Source organism: Cucurbita maxima, unplaced genomic scaffold, assembly GCF_002738345.1.
Source record: "Cucurbita maxima cultivar Rimu unplaced genomic scaffold, Cmax_1.0 Cma_Scf00049, whole genome shotgun sequence".
NCBI classification, from domain to species: Eukaryota; Viridiplantae; Streptophyta; class Magnoliopsida; order Cucurbitales; family Cucurbitaceae; genus Cucurbita; species Cucurbita maxima.
In genome coordinates, this window is record NW_019272065.1 from 599704 (window position 1) to 619013 (window position 19310).

The 19310-nt window shown below is 33.5% G+C and overlaps 1 protein-coding gene across 1 annotated transcript; it reads left to right on the forward strand.

Moving 5' to 3' along the window:
* Positions 1-8352: 8352 nt before the first annotated feature.
* Positions 8353-11428, forward strand: LOC111471299 (cytokinin riboside 5'-monophosphate phosphoribohydrolase LOG3-like). The gene is made up of 7 exons (XM_023117028.1): positions 8353-8680; positions 9142-9239; positions 9343-9373; positions 10107-10206; positions 10751-10821; positions 10919-11062; positions 11141-11428. The coding sequence occupies exons 1-7, from the start codon at positions 8555-8557 to the stop codon at positions 11210-11212; spliced, it is 642 nt and encodes a 213-aa protein (XP_022972796.1). The 5' UTR covers positions 8353-8554; the 3' UTR covers positions 11213-11428.
* Positions 11429-19310: the final 7882 nt, after the last annotated feature.

Here is a 19310-nt window from a genome sequence, read left to right on the forward strand (position 1 = left end):
AACAGTGCCAACGAACATGTGCAGCTTTGGACAAATTAAGTAGCTTTTGAAATACAAATTTAGGGGTTTTCTCATCTAAAACAAAAAATTTGGAAAATAATCAAATATTTATTTTAAAACAAACTTGTAATAAAAATAAATAAAAATGCAATTAAGAAAAAAAAGAGATTTTTTTACTATATTAAAAATTATATATGGCTATTAATCACAAAAAAAAAAAAAAAATAGTAATAATTTTTAATTCATTTTCCCAAAAAGAAAAATAGTAATAATTTTTTTTGGAAAAAGAAAATATTATAAAACATTATTGAAAGTAAATTTACGGACACTAAAATTGGGGAATATAAATCTCTTTCTCCGTACACAGGTGCTGTTTAATCAATGTATGTGTCAGGGATGCGAAAAAACGGGAATTAACTATTCCGGAATAGAAATATCTTTTCCCCCAAACGCTCCCAATCATGTTATGGGCCGAAAGCCCATAATGGACGGTTGCTAACTGTCCAGTAGTAGCCCATTTTATAATGGGTCAATTTTAGATACGTGCAATTTAATTTTAAAATACCATTAATATTTTATTATTTTTAACTAATTAAATTATTTATCAGTTTTAAAATCATTCTCTATAAATGTCTTTTAAAATCATGAGACTGACGTCATACGTCATACGAACTCAAAATTATTTAGGTAATTAATTTGGATTAAGGCAATGGGCTCAAAGCTTTGTGAATTTAGCCTAGAGTTTCAACGAATTATAATTTGTAAACATTAAAAATATAAAAGTTCTAGTAGACGAGTTAAGTTGAGCGGATTCGTAGAAATATTTTGAACCATTCACAATTTTGAGTTGATTGGATTAGTGACCTGAACAACCCGAACAACCTGAACAAAGCTCACGATCCAACCCCCTATTTTTCAGAACAAGTTGAGTTGTTAGGTTGTAAAAAAATTATCATAAATATTAAATATTCTTAGTCTTTATAATAAATTTTAAAGTATGGTTGAATTATAACTTAATTTTTCGTCAACTTGACCTAAAAAATATGAACACGTGAACTGACCCGAATTTTCGATTTTTCAAAAATTCAACTCAACTTCCCAAAAAAAAAGCTAACACAGCTCAACGTTTATGCTTTGAGTTTGATAATGTAGATTGATCTGATTTTCGAACCATGTGAATACCTTACTAACAAATTTAATAAGAATTTATTGGTGATAAAAAAAAAATATTTATTTGTAAATACTTTAATTTGTGTTGTCTCTCTCATGTGTCATGTTGAGTGGTTTCCAAGTAGATTAGCAAATACTTTTATAAGAGTGTGTGGAATGAAGGCATATGCTCAATGACAAAGGGGCCACACCCCACAAACCAAACCATGCATGGCCGAAATTTTGGGGGAAAAGGAAGAAAATGTGCCATTTTCATCCATCTCCATAATTACTCAAATGCCATCCTACATATCCACACATTTTTTCGGTTAGGAATCACGAACCGATAGTGTTCTCTTTAGGGTTTTCCTTACAGGCTTACTTGCTTTTAAAATGGGTCTGTTAGGGGGAGTGAGATCCTACATCGATTGGAGAGAGGAACGAGTGCTAGTGAGGACATTGTGAGATCCCATATCCGTTGGGGAGGAGAACAAAACATTTTTTATAAGAGAAAACCAGAAAGGACACCCACTTCCCTTATCGTGTCTCGTCTTGTCTTGTCTCATCTTCAATTATAAGCAATGTAGTCGTAACAAACTTGTATGTCGACTCATTAGAATGATAGAGTTTGAATTTTGGTATTGGTATTATAGGAGAGAAATGTTATTATATTAGCTTCTTTTATGATTATCATTCTTCATGCTTATGTACGTATAATAATTTGATGTTTTGTTTTGATTGAATTGTACGCACTCATTCTCTCCATTTCAACTTCATCCTTTGCTTATAATATTCACTTTCTTGTTACTTTAATAATTTTGCTATCTATTTACTATTGTGTTCTATTTAATTTACAATATTAATATATATTATCATTATTTTGTTTAAAGGGTAATAAATTTATGGTAAAATAATTGATTTATTCACACAATAACGTCTCACCGCTAATTTTAATAAGTTTAAATGGCTTCGGGTAAGGGTACACAGTGTTCGTTGGGTGGGTCTGGAAAATCTTTTGGACCAACACGGATTGATTGAGTTAGTGACCCGCACAACTTTAATAGAGTTTCCAACTCTATTGGGTTGGGTTGGATTGTCATGTTACATTAATTAATAAAATATCATAAAGTTCAAATATTAATATTTACAAATTACAACAAGTCGCTAACATTGGTTACAAACGCCAAATATTCTTAATCTTAAATAGGATAGGGTTGGGTTGAATTCTAATCCAATTTTCGAGTTAATCCAATTAACCCCACAAAAAAAAATGTCAACCTGCAAACCAATTTATCTTTGATTTTCTAAAAATTTAACTGACGAAAAAAATGTAACCCAATCCTACATTTTTTTTATTTGGGTTGAATAATCTAATCGATGAAATTCTCAAATCATATGAACATGTAACGATTTTTTAGATTATTGGACTAATTAAAACTATATATTTTTTTTAATTAAATAGTTGAGTAAATGATTTTTTAATTAATGGAATGTTTTTAAAATTAAAAAGGAAAAAGTATTTGAAATGGAAAATAATGTTTAAAAAAAATGATTGGAAGAGTGAAGTGAAATGAGTAGAAGTCCAATCAATGGGTGCAATGGGTTGAACTCACAGAAAATTTGTATTGTAAAAGGCTGCACATTAAATCCAACCCCTTCCTTTTCTTTTGGAGTAAATTTGGTATAGTTTGCTCGTTCACATTTAATCTGAATATTTAAAGTTTGTACCTTGATGTCCTGTGATTTGTAAATATTTAACATGTATTGTGGATAAATATAATTTTTTTAAAAATATTTGTCAACCTTCCTTACTCGAGCCTTTCATTTTTCTAGATTTTAGTGGTTGAATTTTGTAGTTAGCGTGCATGCTTGCCCGTCAAAAGTTGAACTATTCTCCTTACTTAAAGACAAGCAAAATTCTGATCTTTTTAGTGATGATATATGCTTAATCGGCTGGGATATCTTCATTGAGGGTAACAACTCAAGTCCACAGCTGACAAATATTGTCCGCTTTGGTCAGTTATGCATCGCAATTAGCTTCATGATTTTAAAACGTGTCTACTGGGGAGAGGTTTCCATGCCCTTACAATGAATGTTTCTCTCCCCTCTCCAACCAATGTGAAATCTCACCATCCACCCTTTTTGGAGATCCAAAGTCTTTATTGGCACAACACCCGATGACTAACTCTGATATCATTTGTAACATTTCAAGCTCACTCTTAGCAAATATTGTCCGCTTTGACCCTTTACGCATAGCAACCAATCTCACGGTTTTAAAACGTGTCTACTAGGGAGAGGTTTTCAGGCCCTTACAATGAATGTTTCGCTCTCCTCTCCAACCAATGTGGAATCTCACAATCCACCCTCTTTGGGGATCCAACGTCCTCGTTGGCACACCGTCCGATGACTGACTCTGATATCATTTGTAATAGTTCAAGCCCACTCTTAACAAATATTGTCCGCTTTGACCCTTTACGCATAGCAGCCAATCTCACGGTTTTAAAACATGTCTGCTAGGGAGAGGTTTTAAAGCCCTTACAACGAATGTTTCGCTCTCCTCTCCAACCAACGTGGAATCTCATATTCCACCCTCTTTGGGGATCCAACGTCCTCGTTGGCACACCATTCGGTGACTGACTCTGATACCATTTGTAACAGTTCAAGCCTACTGCTAACAAATATTGTTCACTTTGACCGTATCGAGTTTAGGGTTAGTAATAATGAGTAAGAGAGAGAGAGAGGGGAAAGTATATAATGTTGAACAGCAATGAAAGATGTTTGGGTGAGCTTTGGAGAGACAAAGGGTGGGGTTACAATGCCTCAGGCTTCACAGACCAAATAATTATTGATAAACAAAACCCAAAGCCTTTACTTTTCATTACATAATATAGAAACCCTACAAAGTCTTTTTATTATTTGGAACCCAATATGCAGCTTCTATGTGATGCCCAAACATGCCTTTATCTCTCATTACACTCCCACTGGTATTGTAATTGAATTGGCATTACATTATTTTGTCCATTTTGTTGTCTTTTGGGGCCTTCATGTTTAGGCCAATGCAAGCTTATGCTAATCATCTCATCTTCCAAACCTTTCTTTGCCTCTCCCATGTCGGTTGCTCTTATTACCCACTTTTTCTCCCCAACTTTTTGTCAACTTTGGACAATCTTTTTTGAGGTTTTTCAATGTTGGGATTGTATTCCAAAATGTATCGTGTATTGGGTAGTTCTTGAACTTTCAAATACGTGTATGATTAGGTTTTTGAACAGTAAAAGGTTTAGTTTTGTATCCAACGAGTCTCTGAATTTTTAATTTACGGACATTCTTTTTGACACAAAGTTATATGTTTACGTACAAATTTGAAAGTTCAAAAACTTATTTGACATTTTTAAAATTTTTAAAGTAGGAGTGTTCATATGACTCGAGAACCTGACTAATATAATATGGTAAGAGTTTTTAAAATAATAATAAAAAAAAAACAATTGGACAACCCAGCTCAACCCAACCTAACCCAACCCAACCTAACTTTATTCGAGTGGCTCGAATCACTATTTTAACTAACTCGAAATTTTGAGTGGGTGCAAAATATTTCTTTAACCCAACCAGTGTACTGTTAAACACACGAATAAAAGTTAAAAGAGAGAAGAAAATGGTCGTTTGTATTTGAAATCTTAAAAGCAACGAAAAGGTGTGGTAATGAATGAAGAAACACCAATGATTTTGGAGAGACAATGGATAGGGTTTTTTATCCACAAAATGGAAGTGCATATGATGAATGGTGTGCAATGGGTAAGTTGTTTGTTGCCCTACTTTACTTCTTCTCCAACACTCGTACCATTTCGCAGCTACCCACCATCCACTTGCAAACTATCTCCCAAAAATAAATCATTTTTCTTTTGTCAACAACAAAATCATACCCAAATTAACCACTCCAATAATGTGGATTCATCTCATAAAACTTTGATTATTAGATTATTGCCTTTTCTTTTGACACCCATCAACTAGGATTTGAATAAAATAAAAATCTAATTAGTTTGAATTACCACCAAAAACTATGATCAACAACTTATAATTTTTTTTTTGTTTAAATTCAAGAGGCATATAAAACCCATTTTAAAAATTTCACATTTGCAAAAGTATAATTTCGTTTGGTATCGTCTTCCTTCGATGCAGTGTTTCATAAAAGAAGAAAGGAGAATGAATCTTGAGTTGAGTCTGACATGATTGTTAGACAGTGGGTCCTCCTCCTTCATTGATTTTGCACCTTCTAACATTTCGAGTTGAGAATGATGATTCCGAAGAAACTGAAAAATACAAAAGAAGTATATTTGCAAACACGGGTTTAATAACAACAACAATAATATTAAAAGAAAATAAAATAATCCAAATCTTCAAATCTCTCTTACTTCTTTCTTTTTCTTTTTCTTTTTCTTTTTTTGGGTTTCAATTAAAACTATTTATACAACATGATTTATGATTTATATATTATGGAATTTTGTAATAAATTGGTATGAATGAAGCTGTCACCAACTAAGAAATAAATAAATTAAAAAAAAAAAAAAAAAAACACACACACAAAACCATGTGTAAGTGTAAGATGTAGTGTTGGATGCGCATGCAAAAGCATTGCATGAGGGACAAAGCCATAACTAAACCAATTCTAATAAATATTAATATAATATAGTTCAATATTATTATTATTAATTAATTAATTAAAGGTAATGTGTATGCAGTAATTATGAGGTTTTATAATATCCCAAGACAGAAGGGGCTGTAAAAGGGAAAGGCAGTAAAGAGGGATGGCCAAATTTTGGGGATTGGGGAACTAAAACCTTTTTAAATTAATCTTTTTTTTTTGTGTTTGTTGGTACATTACAGGCCATGGAACCAACAATAAAATACCACACAACACAACATTATGTTAAACTAATGATTCAATCTGACACAAACCTTGGTGCTCTGGTCAAAATAATGCTTCCAAATGCCTCATTATATATATATAACACACCTCTCTCTCTCTCTCTTACCATATAATATATATAAAAATTAATTTTGACGTGAGATCTCACCGTATCTATTTATACTAACAAGGTGTACATTCATTTTTTTTCGATTATTAGAATATGAACTTTTGAGTTGATGGGTGATTTAATAGTAAAAGTAAAAGATCACCTCCAACATTCCTCCCTTTCAACCAACGTTCGCAGCAACGATCATCAAACGTTGATACGGAAAAACTTAGCAAAACTAAACATAAAAAGATTAAATTTAAGTAGAGAGAGAGAGAGAGAGAGAGAGAGAGAGCAACAAACAATAAGTGAAAGAAGAAGGCATGGGATAGGGAATTGGGACAGGATGGTTGGAGAAGGTGAAAATGGAGGATATGGGGAAGGGGGAAGGAGCGTGTGAAGTTCAAATCAAATGTTTCCTTTGAATACACCAACTCTGTCTATTAGGACACACTTTCATAACCCATAACCCCACACGTTCTTCTCTCCATAATTTCCTTTTAATTCAATCATCATCTCTATATATATATCTCTCTCTTGCACGGAGCTCAAGATATGTAATACCCTTAACATACCGTGCTTTCCTTTTCATACTTTCTCTCAAAAATTTTAAAACACGTATGTTAGAAAGAGATTTCTATAGTCTTACAGAAAGTGTTTCGTTCTCCTCTCCAACTAATATGAAATCTTTAAACCCTTTTAATTAACTTCATCTCAATGAATCTAAATGTCTACCATTCCTCCTCTCTCTTCCTTCTTCAATAAAGTTTGCATCTTTTGGACAGACAAACAAAACCCATATTCTCATTTTGGATTTTAAAAGCAACACATCACTACCTAAAAGTTTTAAACCTTTTTGCCAATGAATAATGCCTTTATGCTGATCTGATCTTAGAAGAGAAGACATTCATGCTTACCTAACAAGAAAAGTAAAATGCTCGAGCTCCAGAAATTCCTCTGGGTCATTAAGAATTTTGTATTATATCAATTATAATATGTGACGTTTTTTTTTATTAAGAGATTGACCATCGCCCAAAGGCTGGCTCTTGTAATCGTAAGCTCTAGGAGATAGTAAGGAAGGATGTTACGAGATATAAGATTCTAATGTACTACATCCAATATTAGAACGAACTTTTCAACTGACTATGACTTAACTAAGAATTTGTTCGTACTATTTAAGATTTGTTCATACTATTTAAGATGAAAGGTAAACATCAACCTTCCAGGGAAAGGAAAAAAAAAAAATCTCACTAGTTGAAGAGAAGAACGAAACATTACTTAATAAGGAGGTGGAAACCTTTTCTTAGAAAGAATTATTTTAAAACTGTGAAGGGGCTATTACAAACGGTATTAGAGCCAGATATCGGATGATGTGTCAGCGAGGATACTGGCCCCCCAAAAGTGACCGTAGTGGACCAAAGTGGACAGTATGAATATTGGTGGGATTTGATTCTTACGCAATGACAGAAGGGAAAACCTAATTAATGTATTATGTTTTTAAGTACATTATCCTCTTAATTAAAAGGCTGATCATCGTTTTATGAGGCAACGAGTCAGTGAGCCATAAATTTTGTATTTACAAAAAGAAAGATTCTGGAGTCCACAAATTACGTAATATGAAAGTATTCTTTTCAATAAGTTTGTTAATAAATTAAATTTGAGAAACTCACCAACATCATCCATATGATGTAATGATACTCTCATGTGAACAAACAAACAAAAACCCCTTTTCATTTTATTGTCTCACAGTTTTTAAAAAAAAAAACACTCAATTTGATAAGAAAATCTCAAGAAAAAGAAGAAAACACTAAGCATTTGCTGATTAAAATGGGTCAAATATGGCACATTCTTACATGTACTGTACTGACAAAACAGAGGGAGGATTATTATCATCACAGAACAGCAATTGGGGTTCAAAGTTTTGGTAAAATAAAAGATTGGTTTTTCCAGAAACTGTGTAAAAAAAAAAAAAAAAAAAAAAAAAAAAAAAAAAAAAAAAACACATCATCTTGGTGGTGGTGGTGGTGATGGTGGTGGAAATGAAAGGGATTTTTGCATAGAAAAAGAGAGAGAGAAATGGTGGTCCACGCGTGCCGAAGGAGTGAGTGAAGGTGGGCGTACGAGCGTGCTGAGGTACTAGCACTCACGTGCGAGGAGGTTTATATATACGCATGAGGACGCACTGAGAAAGAGGAAGGAAAGAGGGGGAGTGGGCTAAGCAGAAAAGGGTATAGCCTTTCATATTTTTGTATTGTTCTGTGACATTTGGTACAGATTAGGGGAGCATAGAGACAGAGAACAAGAACAAATAGATTCTTTACTAGTTTTTCAGAAGAAACCCCTTTTGATTTGTGACCAACAAACCAATAGAGGTTTTCTAGAGATACCCAAAAGCGATGGAGGTTGAGAATGAAATGAGGCGCCAATCCTCCAAGTTCAGAAGGGTTTGTGTGTTTTGTGGGAGTAGTCAGGGCAGGAAAAGTAGCTATCAGGAAGCTGCCATTGAGCTCGGCAAGGAATTGGTACTCATTCATTCATTCATTCCTTCCTTCTCTCTCTTTTTGGGATTTCATCAACTGTTCTTTTACTCTTCTTGGGGTTCAAGAAATCTCCGCCAATCTTTGTTTTCAATCGCTTTTACGAAGTTGGGTTTAATTGAAAGTGAGTGTTCAATCTTTTCTGGGGTTTCTTTCTCTGCCTGCTTTTGTTTTTTCCTTATCAAGAATTACTCGCTTTATGTTTACCATAAATGGTTGTTCTTATTTTTGCCATATTCGTCTCCTCCTCCTCTATCTTTTTATGTCCATTCTGATTCCTCTGTTTTGTGTCATAAGCTGTCAATCAAAATCCCTTTTAGTTTTCTTTTTCTCTCTGCCATTTAAATGCCTTGAACTTGAACTTTCTTTTTGGCTACAAACTAATAAACTAACCCATCTGCCCATCCCTTGCTTTTTGGAATTTTGCTATCCTTTTGTTGTTGAAGGTTTCGAGGAGCATAAATCTGGTGTATGGAGGAGGAAGCATAGGGCTAATGGGCTTGGTTTCACAAGCTGTTCATGATGGTGGAGGGCATGTCATTGGGTAAACACCACTGATATTATTGAGTCGGCTCTGTTTTTAGGCATTGATTTCCATGTAAATAGAAAAAAAATAACTTTTGTCTTCTTGTTGTTTTTCTCTGTAGAGTCATTCCCAAGACGCTCATGCCTCGAGAGGTATGTCTGCTACTCCTAGAAAACACGCTTAACCTCATAGATTGAATATATAGCCTTTATTACCTCACTGTTCTTTTCTCTGGGCTGCTGCTGTTTGGAAATATTCACCAATTTCCTTTTATCTTTTTTGCATCAGACCCACTTTCTGCTTCTTCTTCTTCTTCTAATCTCACTTCCGTTGCCTAGGGAAACGAAACGTAAGAGTATAGAAACCTCTTCTTAGCAGACTATGAGAACGGAGTATATAAGGGTGTGAAAACCTCTCTAACAATTGCATTTTAAAATCGTCCAAACGGACAATATTTACTAGTATCGATGTATTTTGTGTTGCTATCTTCCAAGTGGTTGTCAAGAGGGGTTGTCTCTATTGTGGGCAGTTGGGCTTATCTATGCAGCACCTCATTTGGGGTGTTAGGCACCAATCAAATGGTTGGCTACAGTTAGAGACATAAATATTTGGGGATCTTCTGTTTACTATTTTGAATGATTCCATGTCAACTCCCACCGATCAGTTGAACTATAAAGTACTTGTTTGCATTGTTTTTTATTCCTTGGCCTTTTCCTACTACTGAACATTTTCTTTTGTTTTGTTTCCTTGTAAGCTTGAAATAATGTGGCTAGGGAATATCTCTGCATTACTCATCATTACTTTACTGCAAATCTCTCTATCTCTCTCTGTCTCCATTAAAAAATTTTCAACTTTTTTTTGTTCCATGTTTTTTTCCTTTTGCAGCTAACTGGTGAAACAGTAGGGGAAGTGAAGGCAGTGGCAGATATGCACCAAAGGAAGGCGGAGATGGCTAAGCATTCAGATGCTTTTATTGCCTTGCCTGGTTAGTACCAAGCCCCACACCACTCCCTCTCTTGCACTGCAACATTGAAGCATACTTGTAAAACATAATGTTCCTCTGCTCTTTCTGCTTATCAGGAGCTTTAAGACTTGACCAAATCTCTTACTTTCCATAACGACCCTGTGAACTTATGTAACAGATCTAGTTCAAGCTCACCACTAATAGATATTGTCTTTTTTAAACTTTTCTTTTTGGACTTTATTTCAAAATTTTAAAACACATCTGTTAAGGAGAAGTTTACACGTCTTAAGAATGTTTAACATCTTAAGGAAAAGGAATACTTTCTTACTCTGATCTGTGTGTTTTTTCTCTTTTGGTTGCCTGTCATAATTTCTCATCACCAACTCCGCACGAACCCCAAGACACAATGATTATGGCATAGCCTTGACTAATGACCCATCAACATCTTACACTGAAAAATAGAGCAAACTCTGTGATTGAATACTTTTCACCTGCTTTAAAGATTGGATTAACTTCAAACTATGACTTGGTTATAGATAATGAAGTATTCAAATGATTCCTGCAGGTGGATATGGAACTCTAGAGGAGTTGCTTGAAGTAATAACTTGGGCTCAGCTTGGAATTCATGATAAACCTGTAAACTACCCTTCTGCAGTTTTTCATCTCTTAAATGAACACTTTTACTGGCTGCTGAGTAATTGACTCAGTGCAACAAATATATCAAATTTTGCAGGTGGGTTTGCTGAATGTTGATGGATACTACAATTCTTTGCTGTCATTTATAGACAAAGCTGTGGAAGAGGGATTCATCAGTCCGAGCGCTCGTGAAATAATCTTATCCGCTCCGACCGCAAAGGAGTTGATGATGAAATTGGAGGTATTCTACTGTGTTTGTTGGATTCAAGGAAGGGTTTATGTTTGTTTCATGTCTAAAAGTAGGTGATGATTATTGTAGGAGTATGCTCCTTGTCATGAAAGAGTTGCTTCAAAGTTGAACTGGGAAATAGAGCAGCTTGGGTATCTGTAGAAAGAAAGGATATAGAATGGGATATGGAGGAAGGAAGAAGGAATCTGAATTTTGAAGCTCTAAATTTGTATGTTGGGGGATTTTTTTTTTTTGTACATTACTGCAAATTGACCTCGGTAAATGAAGTTTGATATATTTGCTTCTCCATCAAACACTAAGTTTCCTTTTGAAATTGTAAGTAAATGAGGTTGATCATGAAGGTTTCCCCTCTGAAAATGGGCTGCTCTGCTAACTTTTTAGTGTAAACTAACTGGAAACCTCCATTATCATTTCAGGTATCCATCTGGGTATTGGTAACAAATGTTTCTGGTGTTCTGAATTCAGAAAGTTTCTTTATTTGGAACATGAACATGTGAGTTCCTACTTCCAAGTGGGTATTGTGAACCAGAATTATGACAGCAACACATCACATCATTGTGGTGTTTAAATGGTCATATAAATTGTGAGATCCTAACCATGAGGGTAGATTGTGAGGTGAGGGGAACAAAACTTTCTTTATAAGAGTGTAGAATCCTCTCCCTAATAGAGGCGTTTTAAAATCATGAGGCTGACAGTGATACGTAATGGGTCAAAGCGGGCAATATCTATCAATAGTGGGCTAGGATTGTTACAAATGATATTAGAGCTAGACACCAGGCGATGAACGATAGGCCTCCAAGGGGGTAGATTATGAGATCTCACATCGGTTGGAAAGGAGAACGAAATATTTCTTATAAGGGTGTAGAAATCTCTCCCTAGTAGACACGTTTTAATATGTAAAGCTGACGGCAACACGTAACCGGTCAAATGAACAATATCTAATATTAGTGGGCTTGAGCTGTTACAAGCTACCTAACTGAAGAAAGAGGAACCACAACAAACTCTTCTTCGCCATCGCCGGTCACTCCCTAACTATCGTCACAACCTCCACCATTTTCATAGCTCCTGGCCAAACCACCAATGTTTTGTTTAAGGCCGATCAAGCCCACGGCCGATACTTAATGGCTTCTCGCCCCTTTACGAACACCCCTCTATTTCCGACCAATGTTCCGATCAAAATTGATAGGCAATTTTAGGGACATCTATGTACCAATTTAATCCAATCCAACTCAAAAAAGTTCGTAACTCAACCGGGTTGGATTATCGAAATTTTCAGATTTTCGGATTATTTGAACCCACTTAAAAAAATCCATGCTATCTTTTTAAAAAATTAAAAAACAATAAGAAAAATAAAAGAAAGAAACTAGTGGGTTTAGTCTGGTCCGAGCCCATTAAGAGGCATAGAGCCCATAGGTTTTACAGATTGGAAAGCATGTCTACTTAATAGGGTCGTTAAAATTTTTGCGCTATGCATGCTGCTAACTAACTTTAATCATTACTATCTTCCAACTGCTCCACTTTCCCAATCTTATCATAAACTAAAGTTACATATTTAACATTAAAAGTTTAGGAATCAAAAGGATTAACTAAGGACGGTTTAAAAGTTTAATTGATAGAATTATAAGTTTGCACATACGTGAGTTAAAATTTTTGATTTAGTGTTCTTATTGATACAATCTAAAGTTTAGGAGGGTAATTGATAAACCTACAATAATTCTTACAAATTATACATTGTAATAACAAACTTTTGATATCCCTAAAAACTACACGATACAAAATCAAGATAATTTTACCATTCCTCTCTTACCATTTAATAATGCAAAACTATCGGCTATCGTAAACACATTCGAAACTTACAATTATCAAAAAGACGTTTTTTCAAGTGATCATTTTCAACCCTTCGTTCCAAGAGGATGTTAAGTTGGATCTTAGTTTGATTTTTGATGATATTTGTTGGTATTTCTCATTCAATACAAGTGGCACATCAAAAGCAAGTCTTCTAGCATAAAACTTCCAACTACTAACCGACAAAACCAGGAAAGTTGTTCTGTTCACCCCAGAAATAACAAAAGTCACACATGAGAGATATGGGAGTGGAAGAAACAGGGGAAAAGGTTGATCAAAAAGACTTCATAAGCTTTTGAAGAAGGCTTATATCAAAGTTAATAATGGTTTAACTTTTGAATAAATTTTATAGTATTTGACTATCGTTCAAAATGACTTAGAAAAATAAGTTATTTCAAGAGACACACCTCAATTTATCTATCTTAGATAGAAGCTTCAATATCTTTTGAACTTTTAAATCCTGCCTCTCAAATTATACGAAAGATCTAAATTATTTGAATTTGAAGTCTCAATAACTTTGTTTATGATCACTAATTTAGATTTCCAGCTTTACAAATCCTTGAAGGTCTCAAAAGAAGGCTAACCCATTATCTAGGCATTCACTCAAGCACAACATAGCAGGCGTGTGTTGAAAGCTAATTAACCAAGACTACTTTTTAAGAACTAACCCATTTGTTTGACCCAACCAACAAACTAAAATTTCAAACATTTTGATTTGGTGGTGTCAAAAACAACAAAACAACAACCAACGGCCCAAAAAGAAAGTGAGGTCATCTTTGAGGCATTTCATCGAACATGTTGTGGGCATTCCAAGAAAAAGAAAAGTCAAGTGGGGAAGGGGAGGAAAGAATTGTGGGGTTTGAAATTGAAGGAAGGGAAAGGCCCAAGTCGTCTCGATAATGACTCCTTGACTGGTTGAAATCGCGAATTACAATGACAATAATGAAGAAAAAATAAATAAATAAAAGATGAAAAAAGGAGGGTTCTCAAGAGAAAGGGAGACCGAAATACCTTGAAAGGAGAAAATAGAAGTTTCTGTGCGAGGGCTTTGTCGGGTCCCCAAGTAAAAAAGACGTTGATAATCGCGATGCCCACTTGCAGTTGGTGGGATTAATTAAAAGAGAGGGGACGTAGGGCTTAGCAGCAAGCGTGGGCGTGTCTGTTTTAAGAAACTAATCAAATGCCTGCGCCGGCATCGCCAGCCCAACCGCCTACACTGCCGCTTCCCCCCCCTAAAGCGTGTCCTTCCCCCCCATGTGCTACACTATAACAACTCCTTCATTTTGGCCTTTTTAATCTCATTCATAAATCATAACCCCTCATGCTCCCTTCTCCTCCCCTACTTCTTCATTTTCTATCTTTAAATTTCTAAATTTTGTGTTTTTTTTAAAGAAATTAAACAAATTTAATTGGTTATTATTGATCATAAAAAAGCGTGATTAGTTTTCTATAACATAAAAAGAAACATAAATCGGGATAATTTGTAGACTTAAGAGTAACCGTCCAAGTTCACAGTTAGCCGATATTATCCCTTTTGGACTTTCCCTTTTGGGTCATCCCTTAAGATTTTAAAACGTGTTTACTATGAAGATGTTTCCAGACATTTATAAAAATGTTTCGTTCTTCTTTTCAACCGATGTACGATCTCACAATCTACCTTTTTAAGAGTCTAGCGTCCTGCTAGCACATAGTCTGATATCTGCCTCTAACACTGTTTGTAATAGTTGGATTCGTCCACGCTTGCACACCGCTCAGTATCTGGCTCTAATACTATTTGTAATAGTCAGGTGTCTGACTCTCATACCATTTGTAACATCTCAAGTCCACCGCTAACAAATATTGTACTTTTTAACCTTTCTCTTATGGGTTTTCCCTTAAGGTTTTAAAACCCGTTTACGAGATTTACACACGCTTAAAAGAAATGTTTAGTTTCCTCCCCAAAGAACATGGATTTCACATCAACAATAAAATTATACCAAAATTAAAATTTTTATTTAATCAAAATAAACTAATTGAAACAGCATGGCATTTTTTTTTTTTTTTTAACAATAATGGAAAATAAGATTTGAACTTAATCGAGAATAAATGTTTTAGGTAAATTGCTGGTGTTGACAAAATAACTTAATAATTGAGGATAATGACGTTGAATAATATTTTTTTAAAAAAAAATTACATAATTTTTTTTATATATAGTACAAGAATATATTAATTAATAGTTTGAAAAATATAAATAACAAATTTTAATAAGGCATGTGAGTAAGCATAGCAAATGGGGTGGGACCCAATGGAAAATATATGTGGAGAGAGATGGTGGAATTGGCGCACTATGATTGGTGGGAAAAGTGTAGGAGAGAGAAAACAAAAAAAGAAGGAACGACAAGTCGGCAAGGACCAACAAAAACGGAAACGCGCCATCGACATAACAACCCAACAGATTCCGGGAAAAACAAATAGAAAACGAAAGCTGACGTGGGACCAGTCAACACGTGGCCAGTAAAAACCAACAAGTGGGACCCGCCATGGATAACCAAGGACCGTCGATTTGACGGTGAGATTAAATTAAAAAAAAAAAAAAGAAAATTGACGCCAATGTTTGGTCTCATTAATACGTGGAAGAATCTGGTGTCAGACACATCACCGTCACTCCAACAGGTGCGGACAAGAGGATTCCCACTGATTATTTTTATTTCCACGTATTATTTTCCAAAACAAAAATAAACCAATAATAGTTTTCATTGTCTCAACAACTGTCCACTTGGATTTTTCTCTAAAAATAAAAATTAATTCGTTTTTTATTAGGGCTTACGTCAGATATATATAAAAATGGAATTAGAAATATTAATAATGGTGTCATTTCTTAAATAACATATTTATTTCTCTTAGACGACATTATAATTGAAAATAAAAGCTTTAATTAAGCAGTGTATTTAATTGTAACAAAATAAAATTAAAATTAGAAATCACAACCACCTTAAATATCGAACAAGTTTGTAACTGTCGGGAGAGAAATATTAATTAAATATATATTTTTTTAAATTACAATTTATTTAATTTAACCAAAAAAAAAAAAAAAAGTTATTAATTGGAACATTCATGGCTGGGACCAGAACTGCTGGTGGGTTTAAGGGCAAAGGGGTTTAAGTTGCTAATGCGTTGTCGTTTAATTGAAGTCAAGAAGGACGAGACCCACCTTTTTGAAATTTTGAATAATTTGTTTTTTTTTTTTTAAATAATTACACAAAAATATGTGAAAATAAATATAAGAAAAAAAAATTAAAATTAAATGGACATGGTAGGAGCTGTGTTTTTTTTAATACTGCAGAATTTCCAGCATATGCTAAGATGATATATATAGTAGAAAATGAAATAATAATAATAATAATAATAATAATAATAATAATAATAATAATAATAATAAATAAAAGAAGAGAAATAGGACAAAAGTGTGTAAGTAGGGGCATGGGGAAGATGTTTTATGGTTAGGAAGTCTCAATCAAAAGGCACCCGAAGGTGGTCACAATGTTCGAATTTCTAACATTTTAATTCATGATATATATTATAATCAATTTAATTAGGTTTAGTTTAACGGTAAGTCAAGAATTTAAAATACAATTATTTGAGTTATAATCTTATTGACATATAATATTAGAAATAATAAGAAAATAAAGGAATATTAGTAGATTAGGTTGGATAAGTTGGGACGTTCTTTTAGACCAAACTTAATGTTCTTTTATATGAATGGTTCTGAGTCATTTATTTAAATTTTTATTTTTTTTAATCAAATTAAAATATTAATTTATAAAATATCTCATTAATTCTCAATTTCAAAAAATTTATTTGAACTAATAATTTAACATAAATTTGTATATAAATTTTATAAATATAGAGATTAAAAAGCTGGGAGAGTTTAATAATTTTTTTTTTTTTTAATAAAACTTTGAAAAATCAAAAGAGGAAAAAGCTTGTGACCAAATATTAAGAGGATAATAAATGTAATAGGTCCCGCTCCCGCTAGACTTAAATAGTCCAAAAACAGTAATGGAGCGTTACAAAATAAGTGTTTGAAATTTTAACGTTAGACTTAGACATATTCTTTTAGTTTACACTTCCCCATCACGTGTAATAATCTGGTATAATTAAAAAATAATTTTAGATTAATCGATTATTTTGTAATTATGATTGATAATTATCTTAGTTCAATGTTCCATCTTCAATAACTAGCTCATTAAGTAACTGGTATTAAAGATTGAAATGGTGTTATAATTGTTGATATTGAATTTTGGTAAGTGAGTTTGTATTGTTGAATGATCGAATGTGTTTATAGGATAAAAGAGATTTACGTTCATGTGTTGTGCTAAACCATGTCTCTCCGACGTTCCGACGTTAGAGTCAATAATCTGGTTGCTTATATTGTATAGAGCGATATGTGAATGTTTTGGACGTTTTTTTTTTTATATGCTAAGGTAGTTTAGAAATTGTCATCGTGTTATAATCTCGTCGTTATTTTGGCATTAAGTATGAGAAACAATTACAATGTTTGACTATTGGTAGGTCAAACGTTAGTCTTTTCAATTATTGATCAACCCTTGTTGGCTCAGTCATTTCGTTCTTATGGGATCAAACTCAAAGGCGTCAACCTTGATCATTGGTCTCTTGGGCTTGAGTGTCCTTCTTTGAGTTTGTTTCTCGACATTTAGACTTTTACTCCTAATCAATAATTTCATTCATAACGATTGCCTTCACTCTTGAATATGATACTATAGGGTATATCTAATTCAGAGTCGAGAATACATATTTCAACATTGAGTTATTGTTCGACCGTTTGATCAGGTCAATCACCAAGGCTCTTGAGGCCCCTTATCTAGTCTCATTTTCCTTTTTTCTTCACTATCTTCTCCTCTCACCGGTCAATCATAGCTCACCCTCTAAGGTCAACTTCGACTTAGCCTCTTCTTCGAGATTGACTTTAGGTCATCCTTTTCTTGTCATCAGCTGGAGATTAGCCTCCTTGTAAAAGTTTACCTGAAGTTTTCCAATTATTTTTTTTATATGAAAACTCGAGTATAAAAATAAAAACTAAGATATTTTATTGATGTCGAAACACTGTATTTTATTTATATAATTCTAAAATTTATGAGTATAAATTATTTTTTTTTTCAAAAAATATATTATATTTCTAATTGCTTTTATTCTTACAATATTCCTTATGTTTACTTTGCTAAAATATTATTTTTACATCAAATAAATTAGGAGTAGAAGAATGAGGAGTGGGGAAGGGGTAAATAAAATAGAGTAACTTTTGACCATTGAAAAAGGTAAATGACGTCAGTTACTTTTACCGTGCACTGAATCATCCATGCAACATGGCACCACACCACCACTTTCTTCCACGCGCTCAATTGAGAGCGTCCATATTTTTCAAACTTTTTTTAAAATCCTTTTTTTAAATCATAAAAAATAAGAGATAATAAAAATAACTGGAATCTCAGTTTCAATTAAAGGCGAATTTATATTTTCTTTATAAAAAAAAACACGCAGATTCTAGGGCTGCCACGACAAGGCCGACGCGCCTCAACTCAATATATTTGTGGTTGTGGTACACGCCATCAGTTATTTTAAATACAATACGTAATTTATTTATTATGAGACAAAGAATTATTCCTTGCTACAAATTTTGGAAAGGAATCAAATTCTAATTCATGTTTGTTTTTCATTGATTTTATTTATTTTCTTTAATTACAAATTAGCTAAAACAACACGACATGAAATAAAATGGACTAAAATACAGAGGAAATCGAGCCATAAAACTTGAGAAATAAGAGAAACTCGAGTCATGGCTCAAGCTCTCTACTCAGCCTCGTATAGGACAAGGGTCTAGCATGACCCTAATTCGATTGATTATGGTCTAGCCTAACCCAGTTCATTCTATTCAAAATCGAGAAGGAAACAATGAAACCCTAATAGGTATACAAACACTTTATTTCTACGAGAGAAGCTAAATCCAACAAAGTTTAAAGTTCTTTCTGGTTCTTAAATTCTCATTACACGAATCTTCTCTTCAACCAGCTTTAAGTATCGAAACTGGTGTGATAAACACTAATCGATGTGTAGGTTTTTCTTGTTTTACAGGTCATATTTTATCGCTCAAATAAAATTTATCATGGTTGCCACGTGAAAGTTAATTATATTACTCAAATCCCTCGATTTCGCATGCCTACCCTTCTCACTCAATCCATTATTAGTACATCTTTCTTGTTATATGTCACTAAAAATATCAATCTAATTCATACCCACTTACAAATTTAATAAGAGTTCCAATTCATTCAAAAAATGGTCGTGGTTGCCTAATTCTAAACAAACAATTAATAGTTGATCGAATGGTCATCAATTTAGT

Bases quoted from the DNA above. Each gene is read 5' to 3' on its own strand.
- LOC111471299 (XM_023117028.1), top strand. From the start codon at position 8,555: ATGGAGGTTGAGAATGAAATGAGGCGCCAATCCTCCAAGTTCAGAAGG. The intron at 9,374-10,106 runs GTATGTCTGCTA...TTCCTTTTGCAG, and splicing joins AGACGCTCATGCCTCGAGAG to CTAACTGGTGAAACAGTAGG. The intron at 10,822-10,918 runs GTAAACTACCCT...CAAATTTTGCAG, and splicing joins TTGGAATTCATGATAAACCT to GTGGGTTTGCTGAATGTTGA.